General features: G+C 35.4%; 1 protein-coding gene across 4 annotated transcripts in view; it reads right to left on the bottom strand.

The window, feature by feature from the left end:
- The window catches only part of LOC129373220 (phospholipid-transporting ATPase ABCA1-like), a 173,750-nt gene that overhangs the window by 103,527 nt on the left and 50,272 nt on the right, over positions 1-19,951 (bottom strand). For 3 of the 4 annotated variants that reach the window (XM_055051031.1, XM_055051033.1, XM_055051034.1), the window contains 6 exons: positions 12,775-12,997; positions 8,262-8,483; positions 3,432-3,636; positions 2,523-2,639; positions 1,374-1,545; positions 73-204 (listed from right to left, as the gene is read on the bottom strand). In XM_055051031.1, the coding sequence (XP_054907006.1) occupies positions 73-204; positions 1,374-1,545; positions 2,523-2,639; positions 3,432-3,636; positions 8,262-8,483; positions 12,775-12,997 (1,071 nt within the window). Of the gene's footprint in view, positions 1-72; positions 205-1,373; positions 1,546-2,522; positions 2,640-3,431; positions 3,637-8,261; positions 8,484-9,625; positions 9,849-12,774; positions 12,998-19,951 lie in introns of all 4 variants that reach the window. The other variant, XM_055051032.1, reaches the window with a different exon arrangement.

The raw sequence follows: 19,951 nt of genomic DNA, 5'->3' as shown, positions 1-19,951 counted from the left end.
GCACAAAGACCCACATACTTCCACTTTGTAATCCAAAGAGAGAGAATGACTAAGCCTTGTTAATTCACTCACTCATTAAATAGGACATTATGCTGCGGACACATTCCCAAATACTTCCTAATCCTGTCTATGTCGGTACGGATGTCGTATCCATGGATGAGGGCTGTTCCTGATGTCGGTGGGAACAGCCCCGTCAAAATTGACCTATGAAGAGAAAGAAAGGAAAAATGCCAGAATTTATTAATAATAATTTAAAAAATTACCCAAGCCATTTAGTCAAGTTTAATTCAGAATGTCTTAACAACAAAAACAATAAATATTTGGGTGACTAATGTGAAGAGGTATGTCAGAGCGAGACAGACTTGAAGGAGAATGGCCCAACTCATTTTATGTCATGCAATTTACAACTTACAAGGCAATTTTACTAACCATATCTGACATTTGAAAAGTTAAGAAAAATAAATAAATTCTGACATGTAACGAATTTAAATGATTGTATTAAGCTTAAGTGAACTAAAACAAGAAAAGTCTGACCCTCTGGTTAAATGTCATTGAGATATAAATAGCTTCTTTGTGTCTAATTATTTCTTAGTTTCTGCTGCATTTTGTGAAATAAATGTCTTTGGCTTAATATTTTTATCTCTATAATATGATATTTTCTTGCCCCACATTATACATTATATAGACTGTTTTCTTTCTTTAAAAAATTATAACTCATAAAAGCAAGTTGTTTTCACTATAGCTAAAGATTTTTTTTCAGTATGATATTTATTTTCATAATAAGGACCATGCAAACTGTATCTATATAAACTCACCATTTAAACTGAAACTGAATAAAACTTTATACAGTTTTAAGGAGAGTTTAGATTCTCTTCTTCTGAATTACAAAAAAAAGAGAAAACATCAGCTATGAGATCCCATCTCCCTGATGAGGAGATATTGCCCTTAATAAAATCCACCAACACAATGTTTTAGTATGTGACAGAGTCCTTACTCTGTCCTTCCTCTTATTGTTCCCTGTTATGTTTCGTTCCAGTGGCTCAGAGCAGACGTCTTCCCTGCAGCCCTTAGTCCTGCATCGCTTGCTCTCTGTGTCACTCAGACTTTCTGGGCCAGTGGATGTCATTTATTTTCTGTCATCCAAAACCCCAACCAACCTTTTTTAGCCATTTCCCAAGCAGTAATTAGATAACTCCCACTATCAGTTGTAATAGCTGACTCTATCTGATGGATGTCTTCATAGTAAGCTCTCCCTCTTCAAAGCAGTAAACTCTGAATACATGCAGCTACAATAAAGTCAGCAGTTTATGTTCAATTCATACAAAGGTTGAGACGGGTCGGAAAATACAAGAGAATTAAATAATATGCCTCACATTGTGGTTGTTTTTCCAGCTCCATTGTGGCCCAGAAATGATGTGATCTGATTCTCGTAGAAGTCCACGCTCAGGCCGTCCACCGCCAGTTTCTTCCCGGTCTTGTAGATTTTGACAAGATTGCGAATTGAAACTCCCGCTTTCACACTGGGAGGTGGTCTTTCAAAAGATCCTTTATGAAAACACACATATGGATCCACAAAATGAAACAAAAATGCATTGAAAGAGAAAGAAAAAAAAACCTCTTGTTATAAGCAAAATTAATTCTGAAAAGACAAAAAACTAAAAAAAAAAGAAGAAATTGACATATATAAGAAAATACATCAATACTAAAGAAAAAATGATTAAAGTTGATCATATTTACAGGTTAATAGTTTAAAGGTGTAAGATCTGTATCAACATTTATGTATTAGTAATTTGTTGGTTTTTTCATTTAACTTCAGTTCAAAACAAATTAAACTAAACTGAAATACAATATCAAATATGACTAACTTAGAATAAACAAAATGAAGTGCTAAAGTGTTTACCACACCTTCAATATTTACACCAATGTCTTTTTGAACAGTAAGAAAAAATATGAGATAAATAAAACCTACATAAGCAAAAAATTTGATGTTTTAAAAGACTGAAGGAAAAAACCTGAATAAAATATGCATTTCAAAATATAAAGGTTTGCATCAATTGCTTACATTAATTACGTTTTTGTTTAGACCAACGTTCTAAGAAAATGAAAACCATCAAAAATGATTCTAATTACACATGATTAGTCATATTATGAGTTTAGCAAATTTCTGAGAGCCCATTTTGATCTATGAAACATATACACATATTCACATGCATGGACACAGAAAAGCTAAACAGAAAGAAACAGAAACAGAAACTTGTTACGAGGAATATTAATTGGCAATTTTGCTTGTTTTTAGCAGTTTCCTTCACTTGAAACTCCTGCTTCCCCCACCCCTCAAAGCACAAAGCACCATTATCACCAGATGTGACAAATAAGGTGCTAATGTTTGTTCACAACCCTTTTCTTCTCACCTCCAGGTCTTATCAGAACCGTGTTTCCCACAGGACATAAACAGGCTGATGAGAATATGAACAACAATTGCACACCAAAAAGTGAGAACTGAAAATGAAATGGGAGTTTACCGATGTGCGCCCCAGAGTCTATCAGCAGATCAGGGTTGTTTTTAACTTCTGGTGTCAACCCACACCAGTAAGACGAAGTGAACAGGAAGTACCATGGCTTAGGAATCCCATATTGACCTGCAATCAAACAAGAAGAACGATTGTCATATGTTCATACATGTTGGCTTAAAAATATAAAACTAGGAGGTGCAAAAATAAAAAGTGGAGGAAGAAAAATTTATTCATTCAGTTCATAAGAACATTGGTGCATAGATATAAATAAAATATAGAATTCTGTTCAAGAACAACAAATGAGTGTTTGGTGAAGTGACATTGAAACAGTAAACCAATGCTATTTGGAAAAACTATTAAGAAAAAAGCAAATGGCTACATCACAAACGTAGTCTTTTAATAGTTCATTACAACATAAGTTTCTTCTGTGGAGTTTATATTTGCACTCAAAGGCCTGAATTTTAAATTTGAAGTGAGAAAAATCTACTTTAATGACCCATTGAATCCAGAGTTACAACTAAGAAAGATGAATTGCTCTCCCCAAACCTCATTTGAAAATGATTCTCATTAAATTTGCAACGTTTATTATCCTGTCCAAACTCAAACGGTGAAAATGCTGCCAGTGCACAAAAATACTTCTGTTACAATCTTGTTTTGCTAATATGAGTTACAACGGTCACTGAGCATGTCGACTAACAAATCCAATAGCTTCTCCGACTGACACAAGGAAAATAGTTTAAATGCTATATTATCCTGTTATGCTCTTGAAAAAGTACAAAATCTCCACTCCTTGCAGATTAGAAGTTTCATCAAATTTCTATACAAGATGTGTACTGTAGGCATTTCTTCTCAAAAACTATAACACCAAAAAAGCAGAGTATATTGGACATAAATTAACAATTTGCTCCAGATCATTACCTGGGAAAACATTTTCAATGTACCAGGTTAGCACCCAGTATAAGACGGCGTCAACGAGCATCATGGCGATGGAGATGATGAAGGTGTATGGATCCCCCTCCTGGGGACTCCTGATAATGTTGTGCCAGTGTATACCGATGCCTTGCTCCTCATATTTGGAAAAGTTCTCACACCCATAACCAAAGGCAACACATGACAGTAAACTCTGAAGATGGAAAAAAGCAAAAACAAACATTTTTTAGTTAAGCAAAAATTCTTAACTACTCAGAAAATATGCAAATGTTGCACAAAGTTCACCCTGCTCCTTTTCATCTGCATGCTGAATATGTAATATCGGCGAGCAGCTGGTTGTGTTAACATACTGTACTGTAAAGATGGGAATGGAGGAATCAGCTAAGCTTGGATCTGGAGTCTTGGGTGGATGCCTGGTGAGCAGTCTCAGCCAACAGAGCTTGGCTCACCAACCAACAAAAAAAAACAATAAATTTGTGCTTTTCCTTTTCATTTCTCAGTGAAACTAGGAGATCACTAATTAGGGAGTGAGCTTTATGAAGAGACGTGCTGAGTTTTTTTTCCCCTCTAAGTGCAGCCAAGTCCACTGCCTTTCATAAAGTATTCCCATCCATTGAAGTTGATCTCATTGTTTGTTACATAAAATCCTCATATAACAAATTGACATTTCTGATTGGAAGGTGAGAAAAACACAAAGCTTTGCATAACTAAGAAACTGAAGGGTCGTGACACAGTTTCCGTTTTTCTTGCAAAGTCTGGTGTGCATTTTCTATTCAGCCTCTTGGTGGGTAGAAACCTTTTGCTGTGACTACAGACCATGTCTTCATATGATTTTTAGGGTTTTGTAATGTGTGGACATTAATTTACAGGTATTTCTTTGGCATCTTAATTGCTCCGTACTTTGAATAAGCCATTCTTTGTGCTATATCCTTAATTTTAAGATGTTAAACTGAACATGTCTTTGTGAGATGTTCAGAGGGATGTCGTTTCATAACCTAACCCCGATTTAAATCTTCCCAAAACATTATGCCTTGTTCCTTGGTCTTTACGAAGCTGACTACACATCACTTGCAGTGGCAAATTTGAATAAATTTAAACTGAGGGCCTTGCAGGACAGTTGTATTTAACATTAAACTGAATAACACAGATGTGACCTCTAATTAACAGCTATGTTGATTTTATTAGAAAGTATCAGAGTAACTGGTACATGAGTAATATGTTTAACAACCTTGTATCATTTCCATTTTACTTCACATTCACACTACTGGTTTTGGTCAAGCACATAAAATCATAAGTTCGATGGAGGGCTATGGCTGTAACATGACAGAATGTGAAATAGGTCACTAAATTTGTGTATTTCCAAAACAAATTGTTTAAGGTTAATGAACTGAATGATTGCGCCATAAAACGTTGAGCTAATGAAAAGAAATGGTTGAAAGACCATCTTTAATTACCAAATTTAGGTGATGCCATGAGAGACTGTTGCCACCCGACAAGATGGACAGCCGAATCCATCTGCTGCAAACAAAAATCTGTTGGATTTTTCATACAGCAGGAAATTGCAAATGATGCTTTGCCCGCGTGAGACATCATCTGCCATGGCCCCTCGTTCCACATTGCCATGTTGCCCGCCAGCTGTTTCATCACACCTCATTTGCTCGCAGCATTTATACTCCTGCACAAGTGTTTGCTGAAGCTTAAGAGACGAATCATCACGGATAGCCGAGGTTACACAACTACACAGAGACGGAGAGAGAGGACGAGCGAGAGAGCAGCTCTGTGGCTGACGCAAAACCTCTAGCCTGCCTGGCTCCTAACCCTGCTGGCAGCATCTTGCGCTGCCCTCCACTGCCCATCTGCCAATCAGTCAACAGATGAGGGCTGACAGCGGGGCGAAGGGCCACCCATCCTTGACCTCTGTATGAACGGCTGACAAAACAACAAGAGCCCAATCCTTTTGGCTGTTGAGAAAAGGGCACAAGTTGGGAGGCAGACAAAACAAGCCCCCTCTTATTGAACACATGTCAAACTGGAGATTTAGACATCATTCAGCTGGCTTTGGACAAAATCCATTGTTAAGGGGAAGAGTAATCAAGGTGGCTACTCTTTTTGTTCAGTTATGACCAGTATTCCTGGAATGACAGGGAAATAATCCCACAGGGATATAGTTCTGTTTGAAAAAGTCTCCTTCACAAAGTGTTGTACCCATTCTTATTCTTAGATATAATTATTATGCCAATTCCAAGATGTTTCCAAGGTTAAACATCTTTTAGACTGGAGCAGCAAAAAGCTACACTTCTTTCCAAATGACAAATGATTGATTTTTTCCCCCAAATGCAGCCACCAAATGTGACCGTTTTTTTTCTCATTTTAAATGAAGGATATCAGTAGCTAGTTATAGTGCATTGTAAAATAATTTTTACTAAAAAGCAGGAGAGCAGGTTCATGAATTTGCTTTCTTACATTTTATTGCGCTTCCCAACTTAACTGTAAAGCTCAATGTATTTTATTGGGGTTTTAGATCATAGCCCAACACACAAAATGCATGGACAATAAGAAGAGAAAGGACATTAACACACTTGGTATGTGAAGAGATTAGGAATAATAAACCAGGTGAATAATTTGGAGATACGTTCCACAGAAAAATCAGTGAATAGGCAATTCTGTTAATAATGATGTGTACATCCTTTTATTACAATCTTTTTACGGAAAAAAATATAGTCCAGGCACATTAAGTCAATATTTTACAGTAAGCAGAACTACAATTCCAAGTATTTTGTTGCGTCTCAAAAGACTTGAATTAAAAAGAGGGTCTAATAAATCAATTTAGGCTCAAATTCCTTTTAGGTCTGGGCTTAGCCCCTGTTATATATGGATTGTCCCAATGTGAGACAATAAAGGATATATATATATATATATATATATATATATATATATATATATATATATATATATATATATATATATATATATATATATATAAAACATCCTCATATAACTGTTCTATAAATCCATGTTCATGTTATCTATGATTTCATTGCCTAAAATAATACATGCCCACCAGATGATGTTGCCACTGCAAGCGATGTGTAGTCATTTTTCATATAATCTATATATTATGTTACATATTAAATAATCTGAAGAATTATAGAAATGCAAAATTATAGTCCTACCCATTATGTTGTTTTGTTTTATTTTAATTTTTAACAATTTTTTTTAGAGTTGTGATTGTATGATGTGTGGACCACTAATTTGCTGCAGCTAAATGTGAAACCTAAATAAACTAAACTCTCATTTCCTCTTTGACTTTGTACCGTGTTTCTGAACAAATGCTGAAATAGCCGAAGCTCTATGTAAGAGATTGTGAAAATAACCTTCTTTTTAAGACACTTCTTTCAACTGTAGATTCCAATGTATGCCAGTGGACTCATGCTTGCTGTCATAAAACCATAGATCAATTAATTGATTTCAAAGAAGAGCCATTATTTTTTTTGGAAGCTTAGCAATTTTCAAGATTTTCCAGGACTTAATGGTTAATTGAAAATGTCTCTGGTTATCCAGTACAAAGGAAGTTTAGCCTCTCTCCTATTTCTATCTCATTAAAAAAGAAAGGAAGTGGTCAAAGCACAGCAGAATTTTCTTTGTTTTACCTCTGTGCATTGCCTGAAGCTCTCCCTCCAGCACACAGGTGAATATTGTCTTTACAAAATGGAAAAAATTTGTTCAGATTAAAAACCAAAGTATCAAGGCCGCTGTGTGTGTGAGTGTGTGTTAGGGGCTGGGATGTGTTGGTCTTGGAATGATGTGGTTTTATCTGAGCTGAATGAAAAAAGGGATACTACACACCCATGGACCAGCACTCTGACAGAGAGAAAGAATAAATTGGATGGTGGTTTGTGTCATTATTGCAGTTCAAAACTTGGGAGGAAATGCAAATGACCCTTTGTTTTTTTTTTTTCTAAGACCTAATAAGGGCGTTAATCTAAATAGGAGTTAATTTTGTTTCCAACTGCATAGTTTAAAACTGGTTCTAATGTGCTATTAAGTCTGTGCTGCAGTAAAAGAAAACAGATGCTTTTGTTTGGAGCTGGTTATATTGAAATTCCTACACATTACAGTACATTGATTGGGTAAGCTGAGGCCTTCAAAGGAAGCAGTCATGAATTTGGACACACCCGAGTAGATTGATAATCAGAGAAGCTACCAAGAGGCTCATGGTAACTCTGGAGGAAAAGCAGGGAACTACAGCTGAGGTGTCAAAATCTAAGAACTGCTGGTTATGCCAATAGCAAGTTTATAATGAACGAGTGTCAAGAAAAGAAAGAGACATATAGCCTTGTTTGCAGTTTTCCACAAGCCATAGAGAAACAACAAAGTCAGATACTTTGGATACTTTAAATCAAAGCAAATTCATGGTGTAGAACAGTCTAGTCAAAGTTTGATTTGATATTCCATTCACTTTACACAATAATATTTGTGTTTGTGACAGTACAGAATGTTGTCCAGTGAAACAACATAAAAACAGTGACCATAAAAAAACACCTGATGCAGCATTTTACGATGGAAAATCTGAAATAGACTTTACTGGTGCTAGAGGTGAACTCACTCCTTTCACTATAAAATACTCTGGGTCTTTTTTTAAGGATCATTGAATAGATAAAGGACGAACAACTGTGACTTTAAAATTTGATCAAAATAGTTCAAATATAACCTTGGAAAAACACTGAGGATAAAATCCACCCTTATGTATAATAACAGCAGGAGAAGACATAATTAAAAAAAAAATAATAAAATTTTTAGAGCTAAAGATGAACTTACCACAGCCACCTTGGCCCCAAAACCCATGACGTCGCTCCAGGCGTAGCAGAGGCTGTGTGGCAGGTAGAGGAGAAAGAAGATGAGGCCGCCACACGCTGCCGCTAAATTGGCCTTAGAGAAGAAGACGCTAATGAGGAAGCACTGGGAGATGGTGGCCAAACAGAAGACCAGCAAGAACACAAAGATTACTGAGGGGTCGCTGTACTGCAGGACTTTTCCGTACTGTGTGTGAAAAGTTTGGTAAAAAAGACAGAGAAAAAAGTTAGTCTCAAAAGCACTGCATAGTTCCTAGAGGTAATCACAAAGGCAGGTTGGGAAGAGAATGATCATCATAGCAGATTTATCACAGAAACAGACCACAGAGTTATTTTAGAACATGACTAAAACCTCTCCTGTTCAAAACAGATTTCCATCCATCTGTTGCAGCAGGTTTCAAAACTCAGATGCATCATGCATGTCATTTCTCCTTTTGGTTGTACTCTGTCCAGTTGACCTTTTGGGGAATTTGCAACAATTTGAGGAAATCAAAAATGAACAGAGAGGTTTCAGTTCATATTACAATTTCTGAATTTGTATGGCTTTTCCAGTTCAGGCAGAGTAAAAGATGATTTTGGTTAACACCTATTCGCAGTGTTGTATGCGAGTTTCTTTTAATGACCTTGGCAATGGTATTAAAATTTTCAACTGAATGTTGGGTTTTCATTATCTGTAACCCATAATTGAAAAAAAAATTACAATAAAATTATTCTGAAAAAATTATATGTTAAAATCAAAGAGAACATTTGAGGTAAATTTCTGAGATGATTAACAAGAAATATTGCACTTTTACACATATTCCAATTTCTTTTAGTAGTACCAGTATCAGCATAAATACAGAGGAAAAGGGAAAATTCTAAAAATTTAACAGCATTAGTATATATATAATATATATATATATATATATATATATATATATATATATATATATATATATATATATATATATATCCTTCGAATGTGCAACGCTTTTACTCTGCCTGTTTGCTGAAGGACCATTCTCTAATTTTCGAGAGCTGCTTTCTATTCTATTCACTTTGAACAAAATCAGTAATGCAGTTGTAGTTTCTGTAACTAACTAAAAGAAACCATTGCACTACTGGGGAATATGGTTCTTCTGAGAAAGATTAATTCTCATTAAAGAGAAGTTCCATGATGTAAAAGCTTGTTAAAATCAAAGAGAACATTTAAGGTCAATTGAGGTAAATTAATTATCTTCCAAGGTCAAAGTGCTGCTTAGGATAAAGCTATTGTTATTACTAAGATTAATCTCTCCAAAACTAGAGTCAGGTCCTTTCTGAGCCAATTTTAAATTATTCTTAAATCACCTTGAGTGTCAGAGTTAGAAGGAAAGCATTGATGGCTAGCGGCAACAAGCTGGAAACTGCCCAGGTCAGCCAATAGATGCTGTTTCTCAGGCCCATGATTCTGACGGTCTCCCTCAGCCGCGCCTCTTTCTCAGAAACAACGCCTTTAACGATCATGGCCACTGAATAAACCCATGCTAAGGTCATGTACAAGGGAAGAGACCTCGCCAGTGATCGTAGGAATCTGAAAAGTGAAGGAGTATAACCAGAAAATAGAATCATTGTGTTTATTTCTTGGTACAAATGTAATGTATCCACCTGCATTACATTTTGGACCATAGATCTAAAATAAGAAACTAGCAGCATAAAGAACAACAAAGCTTTTAATAAATGTGTGCAGTAATAAACTTATGTAATAAGTTTACACATTCTGTTTCAACTCAGAAGTGATTTAATTTTCTCCAATAGCATAATGTGTTGATAGTTGAATTCTGAATAAAAGTGAAATAAATACAACATAGTTTTTATTTTTTTAGTCGCTAATAGGCAGCCATCACTACACAACAAGAACACACAAAAACATAAACCAACTAGACTTTGGATGGTCTCTAAGGTTTTGAAAAGATAACATTTCATTGCCTTTTCCATGTAATAGTTACTTTAAGACTAAGGAGAGTCATGTGTCTAACAAGCTGTCGCTCAGAGAAAAGAGCTTTAATAAATGAGATACCACATTACTAAATGTAACAAATACAATATTGTAATAAATACAATATTTATTACAAAATATTGGAATAAATAGGAAACACCACCAAGCTTGCTGGTGGAACACATTTAAACTCATCATTCCAAAATCTCAATTTGACAACCAAGATAAATGGAACCCAACACATGTACAACCCACATCATGCATCAGGAGCGCCATTGAAACAAGGGATTAATCTAATTATTAGCTTCATATTCAACCTCCTGTGTCGTGGCTGACAGAAAGGTGACATGAAAAATGGCATTTCTTTGAAGGTACATTGCATCTGACCAAGTTGGGACTCTCATCCTGAGAAGTGTCTGGTTTAGAAAGGTCAGTGGCGGAGACTGATGACTTGTTAGACCCATGCCAGTGGTGTTGTGAGGAGGGGGTCACACAAGTCTATCACACAAATGTCACACAAAGTTCCTTCTGTCTTTGAACATGGCATCAAGTGTGCTGCTTCACACACAGCATGTAATTGTGGTGTCTTGGAGTTTTCCATTAAAGGTTTTTCATTATGGCTTGTGGAAGGGGTGAGAGAAGTTGGTTGGCTCACTATACTGACAGATATTAAACACTTCAGTGATGATACTGTGGATTTAGAATGCAGTTATTGGAGTAAAATATTTACCACCAAGCAGAATTGTGGGAACAGCAAAAGATTCATTTGGAAAGTTGATCAAACAACTCCTTCACTGAATTGATCTGATGTGGGAGCCATGAGTGGGAACACTGCAAATAAATCCACCTGTGTGCCAGACAGTAAAAGCATTATCTCTGCTTTAATGGAAGAGAAAACAAGTGCACAATGACGGAGGACCCAGGTGCATGTGACTAAACTGCTTGTTGGTAGACCTTATCCAGATACAGCGTTTGATAATTACCATTTGATTCACAATTATTATTAATGTGCTGAAAATGGCTGTGAAATTATCATTTAGAACGAGCCTGTGATCTGAATGCACAGACACTGCTCTGGCTCCTACGCAGCAGGCAACTAACTCAATTTATTGTTATTAATGTTTACAAACTGTTGAGAGCTCGCAAACGCATTAGGCTGATGGGAAATTACATTTAACCCAGCTGCTCGAGTATCGGTTTCGTATTTATCAGCCACATTTTCCAATTAAACTGCTTAAATTGATTACACTCATCCCCAATAACCATCATTTTTACTTCATTAAATGTGCCTTCAAAACCAGAAGTTTTTGAAGGATGTGCAACATTTAAAGGGGGTCCTGCTTCACCATGTGAACACTAGAGGCGTGGTTTCTTTTAGCACAACAGCTTGTGTTTATTTCCTAAAAAGATCTCAAGCAAATGTTATTCAAGCAGATGAATAACACCGACATGTGCATCAAAAGCAAAGTGAGCAGATAAACAATAAAACCATTTTTTATCAAGCCGGCTTGCAGGCAAAAAACCTAAACAGCTGTTCATTTAATTACCAGAAAAAATATCAACCTCAATATTCAATGACATCATTGATGGGGTTCTTGAATATTATATTGTATTAACATATTTTCAGCAAAATCCAAAAGTGTTCAATGTAAACCAGATTAATTATCCTTAAATTATTTGATACTACATGTTCAATAAAAAATAAAGACTATAAAAAGGGGTCACTTTTTTAAAACATTTTCAAATTGTTGTAAATAATGTTTGGTTACTTTTGGATTTATGTCTTGCATATATTTATTCAGCATAATTTTAACAAATGTGCATAAACAATGTAAAATCTGAACTTGGAGATTGCACATAAAACGAGTTTTTTCTTTCTCTTTTGTACTATTGTTCTTAGGTAAGTTTGTAAGATAACAAGAACAGAAAACAATAAGTGACAGATCTGTCCCATCTCAACCTCCAAAAGGATTTTTTTCAGCCCATCCATCCGTTTACCACTGAACAAGAGCCCACATCCACCTCCGTCTTTACGACTCTCACAAAGCAAATTCCCTTCGGCACCATGTAGTGTAAAACTTATTTGTAAGAAAAACATGATTAATTTCCTCTGCATACACAAAAAACACATAGCAGCAAACATTCACTTCCCAAATTATAAAAGAGGAGCAATTACAACTGTATCCTCTGATTACAGGAACAGAAGAAAACACAAGTGCAGTTTTGGTTACATGCTTAATTAATTAGATGGAGATGGCTGATTAGAAGATTTGCAGATAATGATCTGATTCTACGCTCATCAATTAGTTATGATTAACAAAGAGAGAGAGAGAACCAAAACACAAAGCATAAACAGATTTTGTCCAGAATGACCTATGTGAGATTTATTCGTATTCAACATTTTTTTTTCCAGGTTCCAAACTTTGTGAATTTTGAAAAGCTCTATAAACGGCTTGGATAACTTTCACATTTTATGCTTTGAGTTTTGATACTTTCAATTGAGCAACTCTATCCTACTGACCTTGAGCATGACACTTATGAGCACACATGGAACTGTGAGCAGAACAATGTTCTCTATGAACCTGGCGGACCAGAGTGCGCCGTTTTGAACACCAACGGCGCGCAGCACCTCCTTAAGTCGCAGCTCCTTCTCCAGCACCAGGCTTTTGATGGTCATGCACACAGAGTACATGAAGGCCAGCACAAGGAACATGGGTAGAATTGCTCCAATACTCTGGATAAAGCTGGGCATTGAGGAAAGCAACCAAATATCAGAAGTCCGTCTTCACAAAGAGCACTCACCGTGGATATACACATGGAAATTGTACCTGCCAAACAGTTTATCAGAAAGTACATTTACAAAGTTTCTGGGTGCTTGCTGAAACATTCCAGCTGGCCTACTAAATACAACTGAACAAAAAATAACAATTTCCTTTCATTTTTCTGCTAAAACATAAAAAAAAGAAAGAAAGACAGTCAGAAGTTTGAACAGGGAAAGTTCAGGCTGTTTCTATACTGGGTTTTCTGTTTAATTACACAATAAATTAACTTTTAGTAGCTTCCTTGAATTTGAAGAAAGAAATACAAAACTTGCTATTTAGCAAATTTAAACAACTTTGCTGATTAAAGTTTAAAAGGTACAAATCAGTTTGAACTAACTTTGGACAACACCAGGCTGTGCCTTTGATTTAAAATTAGAAATGTAGAGTTACAACTTTTTATAAGTTCCAGATACTTCACTTTGAAAGACTTTGTTAGCTTTGGCTGTGCAGAACTGATGTAAAACAAATGTTAAATCCTCAAAGGCTGCCTTCCACAATGTCTGTCTTCATTTATTGAGTCAAAAGGACATGAAATGCCCTTTGGAGATAATAAAAGTTTTAAATTCCCAAAGAACAAACAAGACAATCTGAGCCGCATTCATGGACTCGATGCCTTGGAGGTGTTTTCATTTTTACGCTGAGCTAACCTTTATAAAGTTGGTGCATCAGCTCAATCGAGCATTTAGTGCTTCAGCTCATGCCTGAGATGATGTACGATTTGATGCTGTTACAACACAATAAGGCGATATTAAACTGGCTTCATAATGCCACCAAAATGCCATGTCAATATCTCCTACGCTGCCAATATAATAAAGTGCTTCCTTTGATTTATGAGACAGTGAAGGAGAGATATCAAATACACTTTGACAAAGTGTTCAACATTAATGCTTGCATATCTATAAACACCGGAGATGGAGTGCAAGCAAAGCTCTGTTCAGCACAAATAGAAGGATGAATGAACCACGGAAAATCTGCTGTCGCTGGAGGAACGGGGTCTTTCTATCGAGAAAACACCGGTAAACATCCGATGAAAGCACATCTCCAGAGCACGTGCAGAAATTAGGTTCTATTAGAACTCTGGACAAATCTTGTTGAATTCCTGACATTAAGGATCAGTTCGCTCATGCATCAATCTTCCTTTTCAGAAGGATGATTTTGCATCTTTAATCCGTTTCTCGTGTGCAGTTTTCTCCACAAACTACCATAAATCATCCCTTTAGTCAACATTTAAAGTGGTACTCTGAAATTTTCCATGTCAATCACAGCACCATCCACATAATTGGCGTCCCTTGTAAGGATTAGTCAAACGTGTTAAAGTACAACTGACAATGTGGTTTAGAGATTTTGTTTTATATTTATTCACAGAAAAAAAAATAAAAATAAAAAGTCTTTTTTTTGTCTAGTTCTTTCTGAAGATTCTGATTAATGTTAAAAACAATGAATGGTGATTGGGTTATTTTAACATATTTTAACATATGGTGTTAAAAGGCATTGTATTAACCATATTGCAGTTAAATATCAAAATTATATTAAGTTGGCTGCCAAATAACAAATTGTAAAACCATCATCTTGCCCTTTAATGTCTTAATGGTTTTGCTGCTCTGCAATTAAGCCATTATGGTATGTGCTGCTTTTATTGTTCTTCATTGTATTATTTATTTTTATTTATTGGGGTTAAGCAAATAATTTTTTATGCTTCATTGCTTTGTGAATAAAACTGATTTCAGTTTGCATATGAAGGAATAAATATTTATAACTAAAGTGTAGGAAAAGTTTACCATTCTAGACATCTGTATTGAAACATAAATAAAAAATATTAAAACAGTTTTAAGTCTGGGGTTTCAATAAACAGTGGTATTTTGCAAAATAGTATCGAAACAAAAAGTGCTTATGGTGAGCTGGAAGAAATAAAAGTCCTGCTGCATTAAAAGTATAATAGGAGAAAGTATGATATTTTTGATGACACTTACACAACCCTAAAGGAATCGCTCATTTTTCTAAAGACATCCCAGAGGCTTAGGGAAAGGATCATTTGACACTGTGTCCTAAACGTTCACACCCATATCAATTGAATCCAAAACCCAGCACTGGCTTACGTACATAAAATCGTCTCTTTGAAGAGATAATTAAATCGATACACAGTCACAAATAGCTAACTGATACGTACGAAAGCCTGCAGTAAGATGCACATTAAGTCAGAACACTAATTCTGGCATTATCTGCTCCAAACAGGCTGTAGCGACTGACGTCCTGTGTGAGTTAACTCCTTTTGTGACTGTTTTCTCCCTGAGGAGGAGGAGATCAGTCATGCACACTGTGTGTGACACCGACAACCTTGCCACCAAGACTCTCGTGAATTATACATCTGCTGATCGATCAAAGGTGCTTAAGTAATAAAACCTGAGGCAGCCCGTGGGTTGTGAGGCTCTGGTAACATTGGCAGGCTGGCCTAAATTTGGGGCAGCTGGTAGACGGATAAATCGAGAAAGAGAAGACTCACCTCCCTCACAGGTTTGCACGCTTTCAAAAAAAAAAAAAGCTTCCGGTCTCATTTTTAACAAATATACCATTTAGGTTCTGTGCTCAAAAAAGTGAAGGACTTACTGAAAGAAATAGACTGTATTTTCTTATTTGGGTTCTTTTAATAGCTTATAAAAATCATATATTAGGAATTATTTCTGTTTATTTTCCAAGTAGACAAATTGCTTTTGCAATTATAGGACAACTTACACAAGACATAATTATTTTTTTCTCTGTTTTATAGAAATGTGGTTTCATCATCTAGTTAAATATTAACATAAAGAAACTAGTTTTATTAATATATACTGTTTGAATTTTTTTGTAGCAAATGAAAATGCTTTTCCTAGAATGTGAGAAACTATATAAAATAACTAAAAAAAATAACAAAAAATAAATAGTGTCCAGACTTCAGTCTAATTGAAAGTCTTTAGAAAACCTCCAGTGATGTCTGCCCACAAGGCTAAATGAACCACATCAATGTTGTAAAGAAGTTTTTCCAAATTTCTTCTTCCCGAATTAAGAAATTAACAAAGTCATTGCTGCTTAAGCTGGTTCTTCAACCTCATGATTCTTAGTTATTTCAGAAACATTTTAATTTTGGCCTAATTTCTGTGTATGGAGTGATGACAGTATGGATTGTATGTTTTTTGTATGCTGCAGATTAAATTAGTATAACCTTTGAACATGGCAAAAAAACAGATAATGTTTTTGCCTTGGCCCAAGCCTTAAAACCTTAGAACTGAAAGAGGATTACTTTTCTATTTACTATGTCTGCATGCCAATTTCTGATGAAAGCTTGATGCATACTTTGCTTTTGTTTGTGTACAATGAATAGGTCTGCATTTGATGCAGGGCCGGCTTCTTGTGAAAGTGCCTTTCTTCATAGAATATGAATCTCAGCAAATAACCCTCCTGACTTCAAACGTGAGGAAATGTAAAGTTTTGAGTTTTTTAGACTTCCCTGCTCTTAAGGCCTTTTGCTTCAGCGCTTCCAAACTTGAAATAAAATGCTTCATTCTCAAAATGAAAAAAATCTACAATGGTCTTCAGATTGCATGCTGCTTTGCCTTAATAAAAATCTGTTTTGGGCAAAAAAACTATCTTTCCTGCACTTCTGAGCAGCCCATCTGTCTCACCAGAGACCCTTAATGGAGGACACTGCTGCCGTTTGGCATTAGGTATGCAATGAACAGTCTATGTGTTTGTCAAAGTACTTCTCCAACACTTTAACTTTTCTCCCACCAGACCAGGTGCTCCAAAAGTCTTTTAAATGTTCTCAAACTCAATGGGAGCTGTCATCCATCCTAAACTTAAGAGTTCTATTCAGCCACTCTACCATAAAAGGCTGATTGATGGAGGACGCTGTGCTGGCTGCAACTCTGGCTAGTTTTTAAGCGCAGCGAAAGACATCTAAAGCTCTATCAGAGTGACCTCTAAGAACTTGACCCACAAGTCACTCCATTTGACCAAACAGCAGAGCTAAGTGGGTGAGCTGATGGAACTGGAATAGAACATGTTGGCTATATTAAAACATAAATCTAAAAGCAGATTTACTATGATCATTCTTCAATAAAAATCGGAATGACAAATAACTTGCAGTTGTTTTGAACTTCAACACTTTGACATTAGTATTGAACACAAATACTGATGTTGACATAAAACATGATGCCAGGGCTTAGTTATAGGTTCCATAACTATCAACATCCAATGTAGATATGTAAAGATCTACAAAATATGTGGTTCTTATAGATTGTTTTTACATCTTAGCTATTTTATTGTAGATATATTTTAATTAACTGGAATCTGGAATACTAAAATATTTTAAGTGTTTCATTTAAAAAAAAAAAAATCACAAATATGAATGAAAAGAGCAATGAAAATTAATTCATGGTTTAGCACTATATAAGATATGACCTGGTAGAAGATAGGGCCACCACGATTTAATAACTTTCACAAGAGAGAGAGAAAGAGAGAGTTTACAGTTTAGCTTGCATTAATTTACATTTTAACAGAAAGATAGTTGCTCTGCATATGATTATTGCAACCCAGAGAAAATGCATTTCCTTTTGCATCTTGTAAATTTGAGAATACATGGTGATCATTATCATTGTCAATTGATTGGCCAGCTTCAGTTGAATTGAGTTGCTTTATCCTGCTCATGAAGTTATCAAACTAACAGATACAAAGCAATTAACCTTTGCATCAAATTTCTTACAAACCCACCACTTTTACTGTAAAAAGTATCATTGCATCGCTCAGTGTGAATGCAATGAGATCACAAAAATGTCCCACAAGAACATAAACAGCAAGCTTTAACAAGCTCTTATTGTTGATTCAGACAGCGCTGACATGCCATAGTTCTGCACACTGAGAATTACTTTGGTGGCAAGTAATTCTCAGCTGTTTATAAGCTGCTTATATCTGCAACTCTGAAGCTGAATTAGTTTTATTTGAATGTGTTAAAATGTGTCCCAAAATGTTCAGTGAATTTAGACAGGAATAAACAAACCTTGATAATGACAGTTAATTTTTAGAGGAGCCATAAAAATGTTTGGGGTTTTTTGTTTGTTTTTTCTGTTGCGTGTTAAGACATATTTTTCCAAAATTTTCACGTAGAATTTTCCAGACCACCTGTATCGATTAGTTCAGCATGTTGCTGATCTGAGGTAATGGTCTATGCGTATACAACTGAATTTCTCAGTTGAATTTGTTCTTGTAAACAAGTATAAAAAAAATTGCTATAGATCATCTCTGCTTGTTTCTGTTTCATATCAATTCTATGTGCATGTGAGACCTGCTGATGTGGAGCAGCACCTCAGGATCCAAACAAGACATGCCTTTGATTTAGGAACGTGCAGCAGAGCAAAGGCTGCTGATAAAAGAACATTTATGTGATATCAGGTCCCTGCAGGGGTCTGGCTGTATCCCAGGCTGCCACTGCAGGCCTGCACTCAGTGTGTATGAGATGGTACTGGAAGCTAAACCAGTTTGGTTATCTCATGTTGAAAATGCCAACAGGGTCAGCTGTTGCTGAAGCTGCCCAGATTGCTCTGGTTCTTCAGGTGTTTCACTGCCAAAAATGCAAAGGGTGGAACTGAGGAAGGAGAAAAGAAAAATATTGCTAAAGCAGGTACAAGAATGAGCTTTAGGGTTCAGTAGAGAATATTTGGATGCTGGAAATGTTGTTTATGTAAGTTTTGAAGGAAAAAAAAAACAAAGTTTAAAAAGAGCACAATAAGGTTTCTGAGAAGCCAATGATGTGATTGCTTCAGGCTACTGTCAAAACAATTCAGTATGCATAAATTACATATGATAAACTTAATAGTTCATTTTCTGTTAATGTAATCAAATGTATATTAAGTCATGTCAGAATAACAGGGGAAAAAAATCATATATTAATTCAAATAAAAAGTCTATTTATGAAATCTAGTGTACCTCAGGGTTGTATATTGGGTACTCTAATTTTCAATATAATTGTTGACCTGTTATATATTTGCTCAGGATGCTACTGTATATCTAGTTACAAAAAAAGCATCAGTTTAAGCATTAGCTTTGATTATTTGATGCAGGTCCCCTCATATAAGACTAGTGGCTGTTGAATAATATCACCGTTGTTTTTATTTTGTAATGTATTTAATTCCCCCTTTTGTGATTGTGTAATTTTAATAATTGTCCATTTTAGTATTTCAAATTAAAATTAGACTGTGCATTCTAATCTAGTAAATTTACTTGTTGATGTTCACTTTCCCTTTTCAGCAAGCAAGATTGTATTATTCCATCCATATGGAATAATATAGTTAATTGTCTTTTTAAATCTGTCCTTTACATTAAATCACATATTAAAGTAAATGAGATATTTGTTTTTTGAGAAGAAAAACGAGAAATGGACTAACACATCTAAAACGTCAAAATATCTCTTCTATTCCATATTGGTAAAATAATTTAGGCTAAAAACAGTTTTTCCACAACATGGCTTTCTGTGTCTTCCTTTCTGTGCTGTCATTATGAATAATTTAGAACTAAAAGGGTATGTTTGAATGTTAATAATTTAAAAACATTGCCCAAATCTCTGGACAGGCAAAGAGCTGATCTCTGGAAAGGTGTAAGACAGCTTTTTGTGGAATTATTTGTTGTGTTTTAAAATGCCAATGCACACATGCAGAATTAAAAACTGTATAAAGACAAGTGACCTGAAGTTGAGTTAAATGTATTCATACAAAAATCTACCAATATCCACCTTGCTGGTTTAATTTTTGTGTAGCGAGAAACAATACATAATTGATTCAGAATGTTTATTACAATTGTCCAACTTATTGATTACAACGCCTGTTTTTTCTTATTTATGGAGATAACACT

The sequence above is a fragment of the Poeciliopsis prolifica genome, unplaced genomic scaffold (assembly GCF_027474105.1).
Source record: "Poeciliopsis prolifica strain line A6 unplaced genomic scaffold, Auburn_PproV2 SCAFFOLD032, whole genome shotgun sequence".
In the NCBI taxonomy this organism is placed as follows: domain Eukaryota; kingdom Metazoa; phylum Chordata; class Actinopteri; order Cyprinodontiformes; family Poeciliidae; genus Poeciliopsis; species Poeciliopsis prolifica.
Note: the sequence above shows the minus strand (reverse complement) of the source record. Positions and strands in the feature narration are given on the sequence as shown.